Source organism: Strix aluco, chromosome 2 (genome assembly GCF_031877795.1).
Source record: "Strix aluco isolate bStrAlu1 chromosome 2, bStrAlu1.hap1, whole genome shotgun sequence".
NCBI classification, from domain to species: Eukaryota; Metazoa; Chordata; class Aves; order Strigiformes; family Strigidae; genus Strix; species Strix aluco.
Window position 1 is genome coordinate 116,839,493 of NC_133932.1, and position 23,163 is coordinate 116,862,655.

At 38.1% G+C, this 23,163-nt stretch overlaps 1 protein-coding gene across 3 annotated transcripts in view; it reads left to right on the plus strand.

The window, feature by feature from the left end:
* MIPEP (mitochondrial intermediate peptidase) overlaps positions 1–23,163 on the plus strand; it is a 79,201-nt gene that overhangs the window by 45,691 nt on the left and 10,347 nt on the right. Inside the window, exons 16-17 of one of the 3 annotated variants that reach the window (XM_074815999.1) lie at positions 5,328–5,447; positions 23,005–23,126. In XM_074815999.1, the coding sequence (XP_074672100.1) occupies positions 5,328–5,447; positions 23,005–23,126 (242 nt within the window). Of the gene's footprint in view, positions 1–3,713; positions 4,045–5,327; positions 5,448–23,004; positions 23,127–23,163 lie in introns of those variants that run through there. The other 2 variants (XM_074816002.1, XM_074816000.1) reach the window with 2 other exon arrangements.

A 23,163-nucleotide genomic window follows, 5' to 3' on the forward strand; every position in this document is an offset into this window, starting at 1 on the left:
AGCTCCAGTATGAAAGTGGCATCTTGTTACTGCCATCAAAGTTAGTGGCTGAACTATAAGGCTGTAAGACTTGTTTCTCACAGTGTTAGGAGCAGTAATTAAGTTCATAAACCTTTATTTTCGATGGGTAGATGTGATTGATCAGTCATTTTCATAAACAAACTGTCAGTGATACTTTTCTTCAAAGGAAGTAAAGGAAAGTAGGGTTCTATCTAAAATGGGTATTTAGTTTTTTCAGTCCTGCACAGCAGTTCTCAGATGTGAACAGTAGCATTAGCATCCGACCAAGTTCTTTTACAGTGAGAGTTTGGCTGTATTTGGTATGCTACAAGTTTCTACTGTGTGGTATTTGTGATTTTGTTTTCTTTGCTTTGCCTTAATTCAGAAGCATATAACTTTACAGTTAACCTGGTGTTTAGATGAGAACTCTGCTAGTACCTTAATAAAGGGTAGTCATTATTTTTGAGATGTGGAAAGAAACAAATTTAAAGATCAAATCTTTGTAATTCTTCACTTTGAAAAGTGCCCAAATGATTACAATTCTGTCTACAAACATGAGTTGCACTAGTTAACGGAAGTTGATTTCAAAGAAAAGCTTAGTTAAATATTTGCAGTTTACTCTGTGCAGTTTTTTATAGTGATTTAAAACTAATCAGAATACTGGTGTGTGGACCTGCAAATGTATATGTGTCAGTTACACTAATTAAAACCAGACTTAACGCTGTTTTCAGTGAATACATATATTTTTCATTGGTTAAACTTAACAGCTTTTTGAATTATGCTTTCAGTGCGGCACTGGCTGTCAGTGGCCAGTGTTGGCTGTGCAGGTGTGAACAAGGAGAGTGCCACCTGTATGGCATACCTCTGTGACATGAAAATAACTGCACCCTTTCTGCAGGTCTGATTCTGAAATGCACACCCCTGGCTCTGAAAGATTCTCATCTAAAGATAGCCGAGAATGCAGAAAGAATGTGGGCAAAAATATAATTAATTCCTATAGGAGTTTTTTTTGGAAAAGAACAATTCTGAATTGAAATAAAATTTAAACTGAGAGTACTTAGTTATGGACATCTATTCATGAAGTCCACCAACACAAAATGATTTGCCGTGTACAGACTGGTAACCATCAAAGTGATGATCAGGTGCTTTCACATGTGCCCATTCTTTCTGGTGTGTCCATAACAGCTACATGTAGATTTGACAGATTTTGTTTCAACTTCTAACATGTATTTGCTATAATCTTGTCAAGGTTTGATACCAAATTGACAGTATGGGGACTAAATAGGCTTGGATAGCAAGAACACTTCAAGTCACAGATATATTAACAAGTGACATGGCCTCCCTGTTCTGTGGCAGGGGAGATGATGTGCTCCAGAAGTCAGTCAAGGAGGGGTCATTGCATTGGTCCCATGGGGTGGGCCGTGCAATCCTCGTGCCGCTGTTGGCCCTCAGCTGCTCCTGGGGTCTCTGTAGGGTCTGTAGTGACTCCATACCTCCTAGCTTTAGAACTGGGGAAAGAGCACCCACTTTTGGTGGGCTCAGATTCCTGTGGGTGCCTAATGATTGACTGGTGCTGGCAATGATGCAGTGATTGAGCAGGCTGCTTGCCCTCAAATTACTCTTGTGTAAGTAATGTTCAACCAGTCTCAACCCATGCCAAATGACGGCAATGCCACAGTGAATAATATTACTCATTTCCTATTTTCAGCACCATGTTTTCGGAGATTCTAAATGTAATACCCGCAGAAGTATGCACTCATTTCAAAGAGACAGACTGGCAGAGCCATTCTATTTATTAATTCACAAAAATGTCCCAGAGAAGTTGACTGCATGGCAAATATAAAGTTCATACAGTCCCTTGTAGAAGTGTGTATTGTTACTCATGCAGATTTAAAAGTATGATAATTCATTGAAGAAAAACATATATTTCAATCTACAGATTTCAAAGTATATATATACTACTGTGAATGGTGACTTATACATTTCCTTTAGACTTTGCAAAGAATATATTCTATATTGACAACTAAATCATATGTAAGCCTTATTTGACCTTTGAAAGAAAGAAGAATGCTTACAAATTTTCCAGCATTGGGGAAAATGCCTAAAGGTTATTTTGTGGGCTGTTCAGAAAATAAGTCTATTGGCATGTGAAAATCAGAAATGGTGCTGATTTTTCTTCATAACTATAATACCTCTGCATTTTCTTCCAGCTCATGTAATCAGTTACTCAAGGGGAAAGATAGGAAAATCCATGCATCTTCTCGTAAGGCTTTTGCCATGCAGATTGAGTCCCAGAGTCTTTCAGTCAGTAGTAACTTCACTGGAAAATGCATAACTTTACCTATTAATCCTATTAAGCAGACAAGTAGCTAGAAAGAGCTGGAATCAAGCAAAACTAATAAATGCCAATGTCAGTGCAAAATAGAAAGACAGTATGAAGATAGATAACTCTTTGATGGCATTTCTGTATTTTCAGGTCTTTGGGGAAATGTGTTTTACTGAAATTAGAAATTGTCTTCTATCTACTGCTTATTATTAAGTGTTAGCATGCTCCTCAGCAATATCACCTAAAATCCTCTGGTCCCGGGATGTGTCTCCTTTTCCCATTTCAAAGGCCTGTATAAACACACAGAACTGTGGTTTGTAGATGGGTATGTTTATGGCTATAAAGTTTATCCAAGTTTATTTTCAGGGGTGGATTTTTCTGTTAACTATGCTGTCCAGGTGGCCTGGCTCATAGCTTTCTTCCCACACTTTACATGTGCCAGGATCGGGGGAAAGCTTATAGCTGGCTTGAGTGACTCACTTCCCTATCACCACGTTGTTCTTCAGGCAGTGCGTTTCACTGACCTTCAGCTGACGTTTCCCCACTGCCTAGCTGTGAGTTGAGCTTTTGCTTCAGCTCCCTGACCACAAACTACTTGACGCCAAATTTTACTCTAGAGAAGGTCCACTGCAGCGCAATCTGCTCCATCTTGTGAGGAACACTGAAGAGCAACTGCAAACAGGTCCTAACAAAGCTAGGAGATGGAAAAAAGAATCAAGGCTGGGCTTAGGCAGGGTGCTAAAGTCTATTGTCAGATGTGGAAGTTCTTCATGTTTGGTTTGGGTTTTTTGAAGAGGTGAGGGAAATTGGTTTGAAATTACTCCTGTAGAGTCACAAAGGGCTAGGGGAAAGTGAGTTTTCTAGGACTTTTACATCAGGTAATTTTCAGATCTATTCATGGTACTTACTGTTGGAATATTCTCAGTCACCCTTGCTACCTTAAATGCTGTAGCTTTTGTTAAACTCTATTAAAAAATGAACTGGGATTCTAGAGACCAGCTCTGAGGATGAAAAGTACAAGCAAAGGCATTGTGAAGCCTCTCTATTCTAAGACAAGAGTAAAAATATTTGTAGTTTTTACATTGCAGTATAGGTTTTTATTAGATTTTTAGTTTTTCATTTTATCAATATAATGATGCAAAATTTAAAACAATCCTGCAGAGTGCTTTTGAAAAATACTTAATTGCTTGCCATTTAGTGCAGTGTCTTCATGGAGTTATCCTCTGAACAGATATTTGCTGCCTACTCTTGGTTTGTAGATGGGTGATGTAAAGTGCTTGCATCTCTCGTTCGATGTTGCTATCTGGAACACGAAACTTGCAGTGTCATTAATGGCTGACTGTGCAAGTTTAAGTCATACTGACCTCTTTTTTCATTACCCATGTAGGAATCAAGCAGGAAATTCAGGAGTAGCTCCTGCAAGTCATGACTTCTTCACCCCTCTCCTTGTAATCCTCAAGTTTTCTTGAAAAAAATCAATTTTCACTGTTATCATTTGTGAACAAACACTGTCAAAGGATTTATCAAGATTCTGTATGTTAGAAGACAGCTTATTCAAACAGAAGGAATATGATCCTTTCGAAACGGTTACAGTTTTGGTGAAAGTATGTGTTGTATGCAGCCCAAATAAGATAAATGCTGAATTCTGATAAATTATTGATGAGTTCAGAATGGTTTTGTACCCACATTTCATAATAAAGAATCTTTTCACAAGTTAAGGGGGTTGTGTTATTCATATCGCATAAAACATCCATTCTCCATGGGTGGAGAATGCCTCCAAACAGCCTTTTCTCCATAAAATTTCTGCATTTCATAGTTACAACTTCTAAAACAGTGTGTTTATCTCATTAGGAATGGTATTGCAGGTCCCTGGGAGTGTGACTGGGCCTGAATCTCTAGCAAAATGATTTGCTTCATCCCTTGCACAGAAGTTTTTTGAGGCTCCCTACCATCAATTTTCCTATGAAATGTGCCTACCACAGGATGGCCTGACCTGAACTCTTTGGCTTAAATATCTGGATCTGCCAAAATGCTCAAAAATGTCTTGTGTTGCACAGCAGTGGATGTCCTCTTCTCTTTCCTGCACTTCCACAGAATAGGAAAGCATATTAAAAAAAAGAAATGCTGCATGTTGCTTTTCAGTCATGTCACACATCGAGCCTTGGTACTGTCTTCTATCCATGCCTGTTTCTTGTTTGCTGTTAAAGTGCCAGATACTCTGCTTTGCTATCTTTGCTTGAAAAGCCTTTTTATTGGTGCTTTCCTGATCTCCAAACACCTCAGTAATTTAGTCATGCACCTGTGTTCCGCTGTAGTTCACAGGCTTCTGCTCAAAAATCACCTATGAACCAGCTCTTACCTCTGGCAAAGTACCCTCCGGGTACAGTGTGATCTCAGGCTAAGCTTACACTGCAACAATTTATCGCTCTGATTGTGAGAGCTAAAATAAAGGAAACATCTGCCTTAGTGTACTACACTGTTTGAGTGCTCTAGCAGAAACTCAGAGGCATCAGCAGCTCCATATGCGGCTGCTTATGTTCACGGCCTGGGCTGTAACTTGCCCGTGCAGGTGTCATGTGTTCTTAACGGCTGCATGCACATGTCTTGGAATAGCTTATTTTGCTGTGTCCACTCAAATAACTTTTAAGTCTTTTTATTAAATCTTGTTTTAAAATACTCCTTTTGAAAAGGGGAATCACTGGAGGGCTTTAGGGACAGGTCTTAATTTTATTTAAAAACGCAGGTGATTTAGTACTGCCAGTGTTCTCAGTGACCTAAATACAGATTTATGATAGGTCATGATGGTGGTGGTTGTCGTACTCCAAAAACCTGTTTCTCTCCTTGTATGTTATACTAAAAATAGAAGACTTATCAAACCATATATATTTAAACTCTTCCTTCTCCCTATTCTCTCTCTCCCGTTTCTTTTCTATTTTGTCTTTTTTGGTTGTCAAATGCCAATGCTGTTTGTCAAAGACAAAGATGTATTTTATCTCTTCAGGTATTTTATGCTGTCTTGGACCAAATCTACCATGGGAAACATCCTCTAAGAAAGTCAACCACAGAAATTTTAAAGGAAACACAGGAAAAAGTTTATGGATTGCCATATGTACCTAATACAGTGAGTAGAAACATACTGACTGTATAAGCTACACCTTTTCTTTGATAGCATATTAATACCTCTACCTCTTCCTGCCCCTTGCCCTGCATGCTCACATGCTTACTGTTGTATTGTTACATTGAAAGAATTTTCTCTCTTTCAGCCACTTTATCTAGAGAGTACGGTGTTGGAAATTTTCAGCTAAAAAGAAAAACTTAATTATGTACTGTTCTTGTACAGGTGTAGTCTTGTCATGCTAAACTTGATTACTTTTTCTTTTATTTCCTTATTAAGGAAGGCACTGGAACCAATACATGGGAAAGAGGGTTTATTCTAGCTTTGGAAAGGACTGTTTGTAAAAGACAACAAAACACTCTGCTGCATGTTGGTGTTTGTATACTGTCAGTGTCAGCATGTGAGAGCAAGTCTGTGTGAAGTAGACTTGGAAGTGAGTTTTTCTAACTGTAGTGCTGTGACCTTTGGCATGTCACTTATCCTTTTATGTGGTATCTGAAAGTGTTAAAGCCTTGAGTTCTACTGAGCTACATAATTTTGATCTTTGTCATGACTACTGGTGCATTTGTTCTGTGCTTCATGTGACATCCAAAGGTGCAGTTTGCATAGGTGATAGCCATGGGATTCCCTGGACTGTCTGGAGTGGAATTCCCAGCCAGAGCATCACCTGAATCGCTGTTTGACACTTGGTTAGAATACCCAGACCTTTTCTCTGCTTTCTGCTTCTCAGGAAATGTACTTTTCTCCTTAGCAAAAATGTGACTTTCGTTCTCTGAGAAGGGTATTAGGAGATCTGTGCTTCAGCCCTTTCCTCATTGAAACTGTGTGGCCTCTGCTGGCCTGGCAAAACCAGAGAAGTGAAAGCAAGATGTCTTCAGAGCACAATGTCTGACTTCTTAGCATTTTCATAAGTGTTATTTTACACCGTTCCTCCACAGGTGTTAGTTAGCCAGTGAATGGAACAGTTTCCTGCTTTGAAAGTTAGGCTGTGTTTTTTGTTCCATTTGAAATATTTTTTTGTTTAGCTGTTACCTTCAGAAGAGTGTAACATCTTGTAATGAACATAGCCTCAATATGAAGAGACAGCAGGTTTTGGCCTACAACTTTATCCCAGCAAAATATACTGTGAACTTTTGAATTGTCAGAAAGTCTATATTCTTTCCATATATTGAATGTAGAATTAGTGTTTCTAGTCAAGAACTGTAATACAATTTAAATTTCAGTAAAACTTACTGAACAATTACATTAGAAGAACATTAACACTCTGTAATTAGTGTCTGCAATTTGGCTTGCTGTCCTTCAGTGCTCTTTCTTCCAAACTTAAGATATGCTTTCAATTTAATTTGTAGCCCGGATTTAAAAATGTCTTGAAAGTAAAAGTGGTTTTTTTAAGTGAAGAGAGTATATTCCTTCCTTTAATTTAATTTCAGAGCTAGACATTGAAATATAGTAAGAGAGACCAACTTTTATTTTCATCTGTCATTTGACTAGGTACATATATAGCTTGCAGAGAAAACAAAGTATTTTGATTATGTGAATTTTATCTGCTCTCTATAGGATTAGATTCAATTATGAATTGCTAAGTCAGGCTTGTATATCTTAAGTTAGTGGTGCTGGGTAAAAGTAATTCTTCCTTAGTGAAGATCTTAACTCCATTAATGAGATTTTCTGTAGTAGCATTGTCTGTCAGGGCTTCATAAGCATCCATTATTATGTCCTCCTGATAGACCTTAGTTCTCTCTTACTGCTTTTTGATAGGCAAGTAAATTTAGTAAATATCCTCTGAATGTACTTGGGCTTCAGTCTCATTGTGCAGACTCATTTTCTAAAGTAGAGCCACAGAGTATATCTTCAGCAGATGAATTTCTGTCTTTTTGAGGCACAGCTTAGATAATAGGATAATTTGTATGCATTTTTTCGTGACAGTATGTTCAAAATGAGGCACATAAACGACACCTAACAAGTAAATGCTGCTGTACCTATGTGGAGATGCCTATTTTAAGGTAAACCAATGCATCATCCTCAGTAAATACCGTGTCTTACGTGCCAACAGTAGGAGAGATAGTGGGAAGAAAATCCCGTTGAAGTCTGTGTTTGCCATTCAGATAGGTTGTACAGGCGTTGGGACAGTTGGCACTGCATGCAGTAGTATTTACATTGACTACATTGATACAGATGGTCGCAGAAGCTAGTGCCACATGCAAGGCAGAAAGGAAGAATGGAGCAGACTGTAGACAGACAGAAGCACAGAGAAACAGCACTCCATGAGACTTTGTTTTGCTGAAGAATGCAAATCTTGATTTCTGGCTGGCCGTTGCTTATCTGTTCAAAAGTACACAGGGTTTGCTGCTGGCTCCTGGAGGATGAAATTCCACTGGGATTTCTTTGCTCTATTACCGAATCCAGAAGCTGACAACTTCCAGGTAGGGGGCAAAGAAATGTATCTGCCTGTTTTTGTAGTGTCTGTCGGTTTTGTTACCAGAGCAGCTTTGTGTCACTGAGTCTGGAAAATTAATAGAAATTTTGTGCAGGCTGGATCTTTGAGTCCTTGTGGTGCCTTTACAAAGCAATCAGTCTTCCTTTTGACTCTTCTAAGAAAGCAAGATAAACCAAGTAATAATGACCACATATTTTCTTGCCATTTCTTCCTGAATGTACTTGGTTACAAAATCTGTGCACTGTGGGGTATTCAGTACTCTGCTTTTGCTTCAAACTTTTCTTCAAATTGTAGCTTATTTCTCATCTCTTGTGAAGCCAGTTTCCATTTATTATGGCCTGTCTTGCAATTGATAACACTGCCTGCTTTTAGAGTATCTCTCCTGGTCTCTTCTACCTTTGTCTCCAGGATGCCCAGAGAGACTTTTTAAAAAGTATCAGGTGACCCTTTGATCAACCCGAGACATGATCAAAGTTTCTCCCCATGGTCTGTTGCTTAGTCCCCTGCCTGTCCCCCAAGTTCAGACTTGAAAACTACTTCCCTTTGAGACAGTCATCAAAACTTAATGATATGCCATTGTTACTCCTGCGCCAAGCATAATAATTCCTATCTCCTGCTGTGGGTTTTGGTTTAATATCATAACAAAAAATGAGACATGGGGTGAACAGGCTCTGCAGTGATAGTGGAACTTGCAGCCTCCTGCAGTTACAGGAAAGAACTCCCAATAATGAAGTGGTTTTACAATAAACAGGAGCTGCCCAAATCATCATACCTGAATTTTCTTTGTGAAATACTGAATTAGTTTGAATTATTGATTCTTATTTTCAAAAAATCATTATGGAGTTACTATGATGGATATACAATTAATATGCAACCTTTATTCATTCTAATCTGGAAGTTTGGTGAGAGATCGTGGTTTGACTTTTGACTGTGAGGAAAAATGGTTTTGAAGAGTGAGGCACAGTGAATCTGGGTTCTTGTTTAGATTGCTGCCAAGTAGTCCCTTTTGCATTTTTTGAAGTTACATGACCTTCCAGTAAGCTTTTCTTCCAGAAACAGAGAATTTCTTGTGTGGTACTTGAATACAAAGTGTGATGTTGGAATTAACCCACACACATCATTATAATTATATTTGATAGGATGGAACATGTTGGTATGTAGGGAGCCTTTTGATATTTTTTGGAACACTAAATAATTTGCTATATACCTTTTTGCTCTAGCATGTTAAGTCAAAAGGACCACCTTTACTGGTGGCCTAAAAATTACATCAGGTTACTGGTTCAATTATGCTTATATACATTTGTCCAGAGTGCAGGTTTCTTTGGCAGCATGATAACTTCTTAATGGCCTATGGGTGCTTAGTGATTGGAGAGACCAAAACACCTGTGAGACCAAGTGTATTAGCCAGCCAAGTTTGCTAACAGAAAATAAGGCGGGTATTGTTACAGATACCCTAGAGGGAAGAAGTGTATGAAAACCGGTGTATCACCAATGTGGTTGTTATTCTTTCTTCTTCCTGCAGCTGGGGGGACTCTGCCCAGACAGGGATCCTGACCTTGGAAGGCTCCACTTAGGTACATGTCTTAACTTGCTGGGATTGTGTCTGTCATGTTCCTGACAAAGGAAAACAATGGGTGAGATGCAGCCTAACATTTGGAGTGCTTGCTCAGCAAGGCTGTCAGGCGCTACAGGGAGATGTGGCTTGCCATCAGTGCTGAGAACACAAGGATTTCATTAACAGGGCACATATAAAGTCATCTGGGAGGTTGGTCAGCTGAAGAGGAGTTGGTGTCACTAGACAGAACTAGCTTCTCTGCAGAGAGAAAATAGTTTCTGCATCACACATTGTCACCATGTGCCCAAGCCCCCTTTTTATTTTGTTGAAGAACACCTGAGAGCAACACAGCAGCTGTATGCCTCTTTTTCCTTCTTAGGGACCTTTTCTTAGGAGTTTGAAGGTGACCTGACCTCATGCTTAGTTGTGTTAGGTAAGCCAGAGGCCAAAAATGGAGACAATGTGGTTTCTGAATTTCTGTATCAGTGTTGTACTGATTGTGATCGCTGTCAGTAGTGGTGCTGCAGTGAAGAGGAAAGTATTGTTTTTAACAGGCCTGTTCTTCAGCCTACTGAGGGCTGGCTGGCAGTTTGAGTAAAGTATCTTGTTATTGAATCTGCCATCTGTGTTGCTGTGGCATTTGTTGTGTTAGGATTTCTTGTTAGGTCTTTGGAGTGACTACTAATGTATAGTTTTAACTCCAGTCCTGTATAACTTTTCATGTGAATATCAGTTACACCATATAAAAAGAATAAATAAACAGACTGGGCAAGCGATGAGGCAGTTTTCTTAAAATAAATAAACGATAACCCTTAACCTCTGAAGGTAAAAGTGGTTTTCAATTCTGAAAACTTTACTCAAGTGGTGACCGTTAATCTTGAAATTATTGGTAAGGAAGGCTAAGTAGTGGGTGCCTATTAAATTTTAAACTGTAATTTCACTTATTTTATCTAAAATGTTTCCAAATTTGTCTTAGATTTATTAAGTTAAACTCATATAACCTTAGAACTTAAGCAAAACTGAAAGCTAGGTTAAAGGAAATGGAAAAGAACAGCTGAAAGGTAGATTTGGTACTGTTGGCAAAGAGCTTTTAAATGACCAATACTGAGTTGAGGATGAGGGAAGAAAATTTGTGGTGCTGAAAAGAACTGTATATTTGAATATCTGAGAAAAGGAGGTTATTAGAAAAGTAGAAGCCATATAAATGTGTGGAAAACAGAAGACACGATAAGCTCTAATGAGCCAGTGTAAAATTGTGAAAGTTTTGAGCAGCTTAAAAACCAAAAACATCAATAATGATTAAAAACAATGTGTAAGAAAGAGGAAGGCTGCTAGATATTTGCTGGACCTGGAAAATAGCTAAGTATGATGATTCAAAAGACATCATGTAATTATCAGAGAAACTGAACCAAAGACACAAACTATCTTGATGCAAAAAAGGTTTGGTAATAAGGGACCAAGCCCTTTAAAGACCTTATAAGATCATAAAAAAATAGAAATCATGATATGACTAGAAATAATTACTAAACGAATACAAGAATTCTGAAAAAAAAGGCTAGAAATGCTGAGCTGCAAAACAGAAGTAGTGAAGGTAATAAAGTTCCATAACTACTGAAGAAGTAAGAGGAGAGTGGGGGAGAGAACAACAAATGTCAGAGAAAGCAGAAATATTCCATGCCTTTGCCTCAGTGTTTTCTAAAAAATAAGTGAATTTTGATCAGGTAAGCAATGCATATAATTTTTGAGATGGATAGAAACACAACTGAGATTAAGGAATGAAAGAGAGAGAATAATTAGATTAGATGTAGTCAGGTTGTCAGAATATTTAAATTTGTCAAAGCCGTCACTGACCTGGAGGAATTATCACTCACAAGCTCGTGAAAAAGTGGTAGTGCTACTATGATAACTACTCTTATGAAGGGAGGAGAACTTGGGAACTGTTGGAAATAGGAAGTAGTGGATAGCGTAACTCTAGACTTAGCAAGCTTTCTGACACTTGCAAATTGTAATTCTACAAGCAAACCGTGGCGTTATGGCTGAGGTAACATGTAGAAAACATGCTGAAAGAGCAGGTGAAAATTTAGTTTCAGACTGGGACATTGTAAGTGGAAGTCACCAGGGGTTGGTCCAGTAATTACTGCAGTTCTGTGTTTTTGTTAATGATTTGAATGAGAAATTATTTATAATATTTAAAGAAGCTCCTTCAGTTGGCAAAGATTGCAGAAATAGTGAAAAATACAATTTAAATGATCCAGAGAATTTGGATCCAAAGTAGTTGGATCACTGTTGGAAGTCAAGCAAGCGAGGCAGAAGACTAACTTGGCTGAACAGGGAACTCCTTGTGGAGCTCAGGAGGAAAAAGAAACTGTATGATGTCTGGAAGCAAGGTCAGGCTTCACAGGAAGAGTACAGAACTGTGGTTTGTTTAAGCAGGGAGAAGACACAAAAGGCCAAAGTGCAATTAGAGTTGAAACTGGCCACTGTTTCAGTTAACAAGAAGGGCTTTTTTAAGTATGTTAATAGCAAGAGGAGGTCTAAAGAAAACATTGGACCAATACTTGTTGAAGATGGTCATCTGACTAATAGGCATGAAGAAGTTGAGGCATTCAATGTGTTTTTTGCCTTAGTCTTTAATAATACTGATAGACTTGGGCTCCCCAGTCCCCTGAGTTGTAGAACCCCATGTGTGGGTACGGTGCCTTTCCATTTGTGGACACTGAAATTGTAAGGGACCAGCTGTATCAGCTGAATATCCACAAGTCCATGGGGCCTGATGGGATTCATCCCAGAGTACTGAAGGAGATAGTGGATGTTATGGTGGGACCCCTGTCGATCATCTACCAAAGGTCTTGGGACTCTGGGGAGCTCCCTGGTGACTGGGAGCTAGCCAGTGTTACTCCGATTTACAAAAAGGGCGTAAGGGAAGAGAAACTACAGACCTGTTCGTCTAACCTCAGTTCCTGGAAAAATTATGGAGAAGATTATACTGGGTACTATTGAAAGGTGTTTAAAGAATAATGTAATCATCAGGCACAGTCAATGTCAGTTCACAAAGGGAAAGAAAGTCTTGTTTAACTAATCTGATATCCTTCTATGATAAAGTCACCTGCCCAGTGGATGAAGGGAAGGCGGTGGATGTAGTTTTTCTGGATTTTGGTAAGGCTCTTGATGTTGTCCCTCACAGCATCCTTCTGGACAAGTTGCCTAGCTGTGGGATGAGCGGGTTTACGGTGCGCTGGGTGAAGAACTGGCTGAAGGACAGAGCTCAAAGGGGTGCAGTGAATGGGGCTACACCTGGCTGCAACTGGTTACCAGCACCCTTCCTCAGGGCTCAATTCTAGGGCCAGTCCTGTTCAATATATTGATCCATGATCTGGATGCAGGAGTTGAATGCACCATTAGCAAGTTTGCTGATGATCCCAAACTGGGAGCTGCTGTCGGCTCTCTTGAGGGACGGAGGGCCTTGCAGAGGGATCTAGATAGATTGGAGCATTGGACTGTGATTAACGGAATGAAATTTAACAAGTCCAAATGCCAGATTCTGCACCTAGGACAGAGTAAAGCTGGGCACAAGTATAAATTGGGAGAGGAGTGGCTGGAGAGCAGCCCTGCAGAAAGGGATCTATCTGGGGGTGCTGGTTGACAGAAGGCTCAACAGGACTCAGCGGTGTGCCCTCGCAGCCAAGAGGGCAAAACACAACCTGGGTGCAGCAAACACAGCATAACCAGCCGGTCAAAAGAGCTGATTATCCCACTGTATTCAGCCTTGGTGCAGCCTCACCTCAAGTACTGTGGGCAGTTCTGGGCCCCACCATTTAAGAAAGATGTGATGGTACACAAATGTGTCCAGAGGAGGGCAACAAAGCTGGTGAAAGGGCTGGAAGGAATGTCCTATGAGGAGCGGCTGAGGACTTTGGGCTTGTCTAGTTTGGAGAAAAGAAGACTGAGGGGCAACCTCATTGTTCTCTACAGCTTCCTGAGGAGGGGAAGTGAAGAGGGAGGTGCTGATCTCTTCTCCCTGGTATCTGGTGTCAGGACACATGGGAATGGTTCAAAGCTGTATCAGGGAATGTTTAGACTGGATATTATGAAGCATTTCTTTACCAAGAGAGTGGTCAAACACTGGAACAGGTTTCTTAGAGGGGTAGTTGATGCCCCAAGCCTGTCAGTGTTTAAGAGGCATTTGGACATTGCCCTTAATAACATGCTTTAACTTTTGTTCAGCCCTGGAGTGGTCAGGCAGTTGGACTAGATGATCATTGTAGGTCCCTTCCATCTAAAATAGTCTATCCTATTCTAGTTTGCTTAGGAGCGCAATTAAATATGTAAGTATTCAAAGAACAATAAATGCCAATAGAGCGTGTTTTTATTCATGGGATGCTGTTAAAGAAAATCTTATATGGATTTTTTTGCATATTTTAGTATTTGGTGTAGGAGACTTAGCAGTGGGTACTGTTGTGGCCAGTTGTAGGTACACCTTTTAAAAAGATGTAGAAAAACTGGAAGAAATACAAGGACGTGGTTTTGGAAAGATAATAGGTTTGAAAGCATGATCTGTGAGGAAAGTTGAGGAAATTGAGTTTATTTGTCTAGCAGAGAGAAAATTATGTGGGCACACATGAGTATGTTCTGGTATTGAAAACCTTTATGAAAAAAAAAGATTGGAATTGAGACTGCGGTCATTTGTTTCTTACAAGTGAGCAGATAGTAGGAGGGAAAAAACGGTTTAATTTACAGCAAATGTGATTATGGTTAGTACCTAATCTTTTAAACTCTTGTCAATCTTTTCCCCTTGTTTGTTGAAGAGGGAAGCAGACACCCAGTAGGTCTAGGATCTCCCTTATAGGGGGTTTTAAAGAAACCACTGTTTTAGATCACAGGGACATATATTTCACAGTAAAGTCAGAGAGCCTTCATAGAAGATGGCTTTTCCACTTTTTCTCTGTCTTCAGTTACTTGAAGAGGCACTGATGTTGCTCATATTCCACTTTTTGGAGTGTTTTGAAGAGAGATGAAGTCATATGTCATTACTCAACCTCTTGAAGTTTGTGTAACCTCTTCAAAGTAATTTTTTACCTTGCCATGTTGGAAACCAAAGTTGTTTACACAAGGTGCAAATCCCTGGATTAGTTTTCATATGAACCTTCTTAAAAGTGTACCATAAAATGAAATTGAACGAAAGTCTGGATCTGAGGAAAAGATTAATAAAGGAGTGCATAGTGAACTCTGGGGAAGTGATAGTTCTATAAATAATTAATAGCTAAAAGCCATTTCAAAAAGATTGGTGCCCTGCTGAGGTCAGTATTAAAGTAGATGCTGGGACTTTCAAAAGCTCTTAAAGTCACCTTTCAAGGTTTGTTTAGGTTTCTGTCCTTCTGGAGTTGAGTTCATTTTATGATAAAGAAAATGCTGATAGCAAATACTGTGAAGATTTGTTTTCCGGTGGTAATATGACACTATTCACTGGGCAGCTATCTACAGCAGCAGAGTGTTTACAGATATCATAAGATATGAAGCACTTTTAAGGAAATTCTTTCTGCAAGTGTTAGATCCATGAAACACAAACATACTTTAGTTGATAGTATTTACCATGTAGTAGAGCATTTTAAGAAACAGTGCAGGAAGTAGTTGCATATATCTCCTGGTAACGTTTTGAAATAGCTATATGTGCTTTAGATATATCTTACATATATATATATATATATATATATATAAAAACACAGATTGCTTTGTTTAGTTTTATATAATTCTGTTCTCACAGCTCACGTCCTTTTTTTTCCCAGGATTGCAGTACTAGAGCTATATTTGATAGTCATAGATATAACTGAATATGTCATTGCTGTAAATACAGGCTAGAGGGCCTGAGATGAAATGCTTTTCAAATGTAGTGGGAGATTGTCCTTTATATGAAAAGCTTGCAGTCAAAACAGAAGAGAATGAGAGAGAACGCATTATCACCCTCACTTAACAGGAGGTGGCAGTTAGACTGAGAGGGGGAAAAAATAGTTTCTTCAAGTTCATATTCAGTTTGTGGCAGATTCAAGATTAGAATCAAGATCCCCTAAATCCCTGTCTGGAATGGCTCTGGCAAAAGATAGTAAATGAGCATTACTGTAAAATAGTAGTTATTTCATCTTCCAGTGTAGGTACAGATTATTTACATAAGTTGCACTGGCAAAGATATTTTGCAGTTACAACATTGCTTAAAATATTTATTGTTTTTGTAAGACCTTATCTTAAGCAGCATTAACCATGTTTGTTTTAAAATAGTAGGCCAATACTTAAAATTTGGTTTAATTGGTAAAGTACAATAAAAACCTTGGGCTTCAATGTGAGTCTGTACCCAAAGGACACTGTGATGATCTGCTTCTAGTCATCTTGGGCATATCTATCTTTAAAGCTTAGGCGGTAATAGAAGTCATTAATTTGGCAATAGAACGGGGTGTGTGTGTTACATGTGTATGTATATGTGTATAGAGTTATGTGTTACACATGAAGGACTTATTTGGAAATTATCTGATTGCATATTTCTTATACTTTACTTTAAACACTAATTATAATGTTTACATTATACTGTAACACTGTCTCTCAGCTTGTCCAAATAAGGTCAAAGGACACAATATAGAATCAATTTTTGTATCTCTGTGTCTCTTAATCCAAGTTTTAAGTATTGTGGAGCAATGCAGATTATACATACAGCTTTTTGATGTCGGTATGCTTTGTTATCTCCCATGTCTCACCTCCGCCAGTCCCTTTGTGAGGAGGAGAGAAGAGGGTGAAGAGTAAGTAGTTTTAAATGATTTTGCTGTAAGCAGCTCAAATGCATTAATAGTTTATAAATAAAAATGAAATATTTTTCTTTGATTTAAGTAATTCAAAGACCATATGGTACATATCTAGAATCACCTAAGTGGTTAATTGCATGTTAAATTCCTTTCCTCTTCCCTAGTGTAAACAACTGAAAAAATATTTACATTCCCAGCCTTGTTAGATTTATTTATCATTTTATACTAAAAACACAGAAGTGTTATAAATTGAAATCTTAATCTCTTGCTTGACTTGCTTTCTAAAATGTCAGCTATGTCTCTGGGTTGGTTTACTTTGTGCACTCTCCCACTCCTAACACAGAAATGCATGACACTGAAAAACTGAAGAGTATTGACGTTAAGCAAGTTAGGGGCACAGCACAAGATGTGGTTTCTTGAAATTAGCTTTCTGCTATTCTAAACAAGATTAGAAACTGCAGCAAAGGAAGTGGTTTTAAAGCTCTTTATTGGATTTTTTTATTATTGTGAAACTCCAGAATGATGATGATGTAATTCTATAAAACTTAGATTGGCTCAGGCCAAAAATACAGAAAGTAAGTTGACCGAGCAAGCTGCTGCATACCTATGGAGAGAGTTGTTTCTGCCAGTCAGTGAGTGCCCTAGCTTTTCCCCAGAGGTAGCTACTGGCACAAACACTTCACAAACTCTGCACTCCAAAACTCATTAAACTGTTTCTTCAACTGAGAACGAATTGAAGACCTCTTCAAAGCATGTTGTAAACTTATGTAACAAACTAATACAGTAAGGAAAAAAATTGTGATGTGTTTCAGAGCAAAAGAGTTAATTCTTTAAGCTGCAAAGCGTATGTGAAAATCCTTTTCTTGTTTCATATTGGGAATGAGCAGTTTAAACAGAATAAATTCTGCTATGTGACAATTTGGCCTCCCCAAAATAAGCGCACCTGGTGGCAGAGCTTAAGCTTTGGAGCCTGGCAGCCACAACCCAGGCTTCTGCTAGCAGTGCTGGGCTGCTCCCTCCCATTACTGTGTGGGGGCAAGAAAAGAAGAGAAGTCTTACCAGGAAGCTTCTCAGCTTGTCTGACTGCAGGCTCAGTTATTTTGGGAAAGGGAGCATAGAAGAGGTCCAGAGAAGGACATTTAATGCAAGTAGATTAGTACACTAATTCTGGGAGTCACTGTAATGAATGAATGAGACTGAAATTTTCTGTATGTGATGACTGGATGTTGTTGCAGTTCTGTGCTGTGAAATCTCTTGAGTATCTTCCTTGAATTTTGAGAAAAGTGATCTGGGACAGAATATGGGTGTGAGGAGCATGAAAATGCAAAGTAGAGTCAAAGGGAAAAAGTAAGACCAGATCTCCTGGTCATCAGATAGTACGTTTTTTTTCTTTTGCTAAAAGCACTTTTTCCCTCTGATATGTTAAAATGATGCCTGTGCAGCTAGTACATCAGAATGGGAAACTTGCTAAGCTGAATGTGGAACATCCCTCTGATCTGCACCCCACAGTAAATTCACCATTTTTCTGTGCTGCAAAGTGGCTTTATAGTTCTTGACCTGTAACCTGCAGCTCTTTACATTCCACCTCCAGCTCCTGCTGTGTGAGTGGCTGACACAGTGCCAAGAAAACATTGCCAGTGCTAGCTTTCAGTGTGCTTGTTTGCATGCCAGAGCAGCGTTGTCCTGGATTTCCGCTAGCCCTGATAAACACTGGTCTCAGCAGAGGGAAATAGCCTGTACCGATTTCCATGCTAATCACTGTTCTTTTCTGCCTCCAAAGTTACCAGAGCCTGGAGCTTCTTCATGAGTCTCAGGAGTCTTCCACCCATGCTGATAGCTAAATTCAAGGGCATGAGGAGCAATAATATCAAGTTAGTGCCAGACCCAGGGTTCTCCACCCAGTAGCCCCTGAAGGAGATAGGTTGGCTGCTCCTCTATTGGGTTCCCTGCCAGAATAAGAATTTAATTAAGAAGGGGGAGGGCACCAAATATAATCTGCATCAAATGTTGTTCCTCGTGGAAACTATTCAACAACTTGCCCATTGATATAATTACTGTAGCACACATTTTGTAATTAGAAGGCTTAAATGACGAAAATACTTTTCTTAATTTAGTGTTGGGTCTTTTCAGGTTCTCACTTGTGTTTTTTGTCTTAAGATGCAAAGCAAAATGGGCTTAAATATACTTTGGAGTAACTGAAGTCACAGTAGAAACTGTTGGAAAAGCATTTTGAAAAGTCGAAGCAGTAGTCAAGAATTTATGTAGGTTCTTTTTTTTTTTCCTTTCCAAAAGATCTAGTAGATTTTGTAGCACTGATTCCATGTAATTAGTAGAGCTCCATAGAACAGTGATTACCCACACTCAAACAAAAGCTAGGTTAGTATACATTAAGCTACCTGTACTTCATTTCTTTTGGTTTTGTCTTTTTAGAATCACATCTAAATTTTTATATCAGGTTATTTTTGTGATAATCTTAACAGTTCTAAATTTAGAATTATTGAATAAATCATTGAATCCTGTATTAGTTTATGTAGTCTTCAAAACAGTTTAGTTTAACTGATCCTACCGTATTAAAATCAATGAAGTGGCTTAACTTTTAAATAGAAGATAGAAGTTGTAGTAAATAATGCAAATTTCTCCTAGAGCAGTAGTCCTAGCCTCCAAGGATAACAGGATAAATACTTCTGTCCTCTGACTACAAAGGAAGCCTATGTGACTAGTTTGGGCAAGAAACCTAGTTAAGGTAGCTAAATGAACTGAATCTCACCCTGAGAATGTATCCTACAAGGACTTTGTAAAAAATTCCTCATCAGGTGTAAGAATATACAAGTATCATTGAGATATTTTTGTTACACGATGGGATGGAAAGCCATTGCGTGTGGAATTTTGGAAATATTTCGGAAATGGTTATAAGAGAAGATTGATAATGCTGGTGGAAAAAAGGCCCCTTTAATAATGGCAGTGGATCAGTCGCACACCTTTATTTCAGTCTGTTGTGTTGGATAAAAAGCAGGCATGAACATGACCTGTGGATGGCATATTATCATAACCCATGGGCTATGCTGTAAAATGCAGTGTTTTATAAACTCCTGGAATGGGTTCATGGAACTTTTTGAAGTAGGTGATTACTCAGAGCCTTCATTAACTTTCTAGCTGCTTACCAAAAATACAACATTTAATAAGGAGAGTGCCCTAGTTCTACATGTCTAGCCTTTACCCTTTCCAAAAGGGAAATTGATATGTCATCTTTTTTTTTTTTTAATATGGGGAAATCATTCAGCATTGGAAATAGCACAAGAAATCAAGTAATTTTGCATCTATAGCCAATTTTATTAAAATGGAGTTTTATGCTAAAAGGTGAACCATTTAGTTTTAAATACATTTACAATGACATGTTTATTTTTATTGATAATAGAATTTTTAAAAGGAGTATTAGCCTATATATTCTTGGGCTTTTTGAACGTTTTATTGCCTAGACTGTAATCTCATCTGTATAAAGTAGGAAGAGTTTTTTAATGCAGGCAGGTAGCTCCTTGTGAATTATGGTAGAGGATGTGTTTTAATATTTAAATATTTGTTTACAGGTAGCTAAATCCAGTTGTGGAAAGCTAATTGCTGCAACAGCATAGAATCAGAAGATGTACTTGAGCAATGTAATAGGTACCGGGTAGTGGTGAAATATTGAAGATTGGGAGTTTCTGATCAGAAACTTTGTGTGAGGACTGAGAAAAAAGGTAGTGACAGGGAATGATGACATGCTGGAGTTATTCGTACTCTAGAGTGAGGAAAATCTGTACTGGTTGAAAAAAAAAAAAAAAATTGAATATAGGCTTCAGACTTCACTAGGGAATAGCAGTGTTTATAATCAGATTTCCTTGACTGCTGTTTGCGATAGGAAAACAATCTTAGTTGCAGTATGCCTTTGAGGGTGGTAGTCATCTTATGTAACTTGAGCTATCTAAAAGCCTCCTCAAATGCAGGGAGAGAGATGAGCCGTGTCTTTCCTTGGTCCTTCTATATCCTTTCGTTTTCCCTTTTGAAAGGAAGCAATGTGAAGTTTCTTAAGTATATTAGCAAAAACAAGGTCAAACAAAATGTCTTATATTTGAACAGAGGGTACTGAGGCCTGTTTTAGGTGCAGACTCTCAAACAAGCTTTTGGCCTTGGACAGGTTGCTGAGACGTTCTTTTCTCCTTGCTTACTTGTGATAGTTTCAACAAACCTGATGAATGGAATAGTTGATCATCCTGGAAGTGCAGATGAGCTGTTTTAGGTGCAGACCATTAAATGCAAGAGCATTTGATGTGAACAATATAATCTGATCTGTTAAGGAAGACATACTGTTCTAGTTAGTTTATATGATGCATTAAAATAATTCCTTTCTGATGAGAGAGGTAGAAACATTCTTCCCTATGTCAAGCTCACAGAAATTTATATTTTTTTTGTAGCAGAAAAAGAAACTGGGGTTTTTCACTGAAATGATCTATTTGGAAATTTGTTTAAATTTCTGAGTATGTGAAACCATCAGTAAAACTTTCCACATTCCTGAGAGAGTTCTGCTTTAAAGTTGAAACTTTTAATCCTAACTTTGAAAACTTACTATACAATAAAATAAAAAGTAACGTGTTTTCATGCTCCATCTTCTAAAAATGTAGGCTCTCTGATCTGTTTCAAAATGTGCTTTTAGTTTAGTGATTATGGTTATAATTAAGGGACTAGTTAGAAAAACTGTAGCTATAAAGTATAAACATAGCAACCACAATACTTTTCAGAGCAAACTGGAGAGTCTGTATCCAAGTTGAATGTTTTTATGTACTTGCATTACAATGAGATACAGTATAGTTGGTGTTTATTCTAAACAAAAGAAAGAAAAAGTTAATAGTTCTTAAGAATTTGCATCATTGATCAAGACCCACAGGCAAATTGAAGACTGGAGACATTTTTTCATCTTCTCTAACTTTGCTGCTCCTACTTCAGACTAGTTGTGTAGACTACCAGTAGAGGCTAGATTGCTCACCCATGGCAAATTCCATCTCTCTGTGACACCTGTCTTAGGGTGAAGATAACCATCTTGTTAAAAATAGTTTTTGAATGGCTGAATTATGGCTAACTTTGAGAACTTTATTTGTAGGTGTGGCTCAGAAAAGGAGCTAACAACTTTGTTTCTCATCAGCTGTTCACAATGATTTAGATTATAGGCCACTGTTTCCTACCTCTTTTAAGGTAAAAAGACAAATTAAAAGCCAATACTTTCTTTATTGACCCTCTCAGTTGGTAATTTTTTTTTTTTAACATACACATACATCTTTGACTTGGCTAATGGAGAATAAGATGATGATCAGCACTTTCTTGAATGAAGAAACAGTTTATTTCAGCTGTTAAAAATCAGGATATTGTTACTTACAGTGTGATAAAGAATCACAGTCGAATAGTTCTGGAAAATTGCTAATGCCACTTTAATTTTCTGTTTGGCTGCCTCAGAATTTCAGCCGTCGATTCTAGGATAACAACAAGCATCTGACATCCCATGGATTTAAAATTAAAACATCTGTTATGCTACTTTATTGTTTATCTTCTAGTTCCTCTTTAAAACTCTGTTTTCTATAGTACCTACAAAAATCTTGACAACAGTCACATTAAAAGAATGTTAAGAGCTTTGGCTTTGGATAGGAGGACAAATAAGATATGGGACTTGTCTCTTCTTTGGTTTCCTCAGAGAGCCAAAACGACAGACTAAGTTTCTCACTCCTTCATATATACATTCATCCATCTTCAGGTCAAAAATATATGCACAAATCTGTTGAGGAACAATGTCTTTTTGGCTTGGATCTACTTGCCTTTCCACATTGTACCAGAGAGGTGATGAAATCTTCATCCTTGGAGATGCTGAGACTTCAGACAGAGCCCTGAGAAACCTCATCAAAGTTGTCTCTGCTTTGAGCACAGATTGGACCAGATGACCTTTGGAGGTCTCTCCCAATTGAAATTACTCTCTTACGGTCAGGGGGGGGAAAAAAAAAAAAAGATTTCTGTGAAAGTAAGGCTGATACTTCTGATTTTCTCTGGTAAGAAAACGTAAGTAAACAGTCAACATCAAACAGCATTAAAGAAGGAGCCCGTCATCACTGGAATGAGTCATAAAGCCAAGTAACAATACATAAATGAATAACAATGTAATTATGGATGATAGTCTGCTATATATATGCATTTAAAAATGTGCAAACAAATCTATGAACAATGACATTGCATGTGGATGTAATTTGTCTACCTCTGAGTTTTTTGGCATATGGTAGGCTGTATTTTTTTGTAGTATTAAATGCCAGTCCCTATTATCAGTTGTTTGTGGCAGGAGTTTATAAACTGAACTTTTCCAGGTGTGACACTGCACTTAACCACATGGAAAATGATAAAATGTGGTGTTACTTTTAATAAGGTCATTGTGGGTTTTTTTCAGGACCTGTAGAACAACATAGCTATTATCAAATAGGAATATATTTTTTTTTCTGCTTGGTTTTCTCTCCTTCTGACCCTGTTTTATGTATAATTTCAATTCTGATGATCAGTATATTGGATATACAGTATTTAGATTGAAAAATGCTTCATATAATAAAGGATGTGTTCATTCTGCAATTTCTGGTGGTGATTGGATTTTTCTTTTTTCTGTTTTTTTTAAACTGTTTGTCATTAGTATCAGATTTCTTCCATCATACTTCAAAAAATGCCAAACAATTTAAAGGATTTAAAAGATGACTTCTGTTCTATTTTTTGTTTGCTTTGTCCTTACAGGCCTGGCAGCTGCGATTCAGTCATCTTGTGGGGTACGGTGCCAAATATTACTCCTACCTCATGTCTAGGGCTGTTGCCTCCATGGTGTGGAAACAGTGTTTTGCTCAGGACCCGTTTGATAGGTAAAAACAGAGAAAATATTGAGTAGAATGAAGTGTC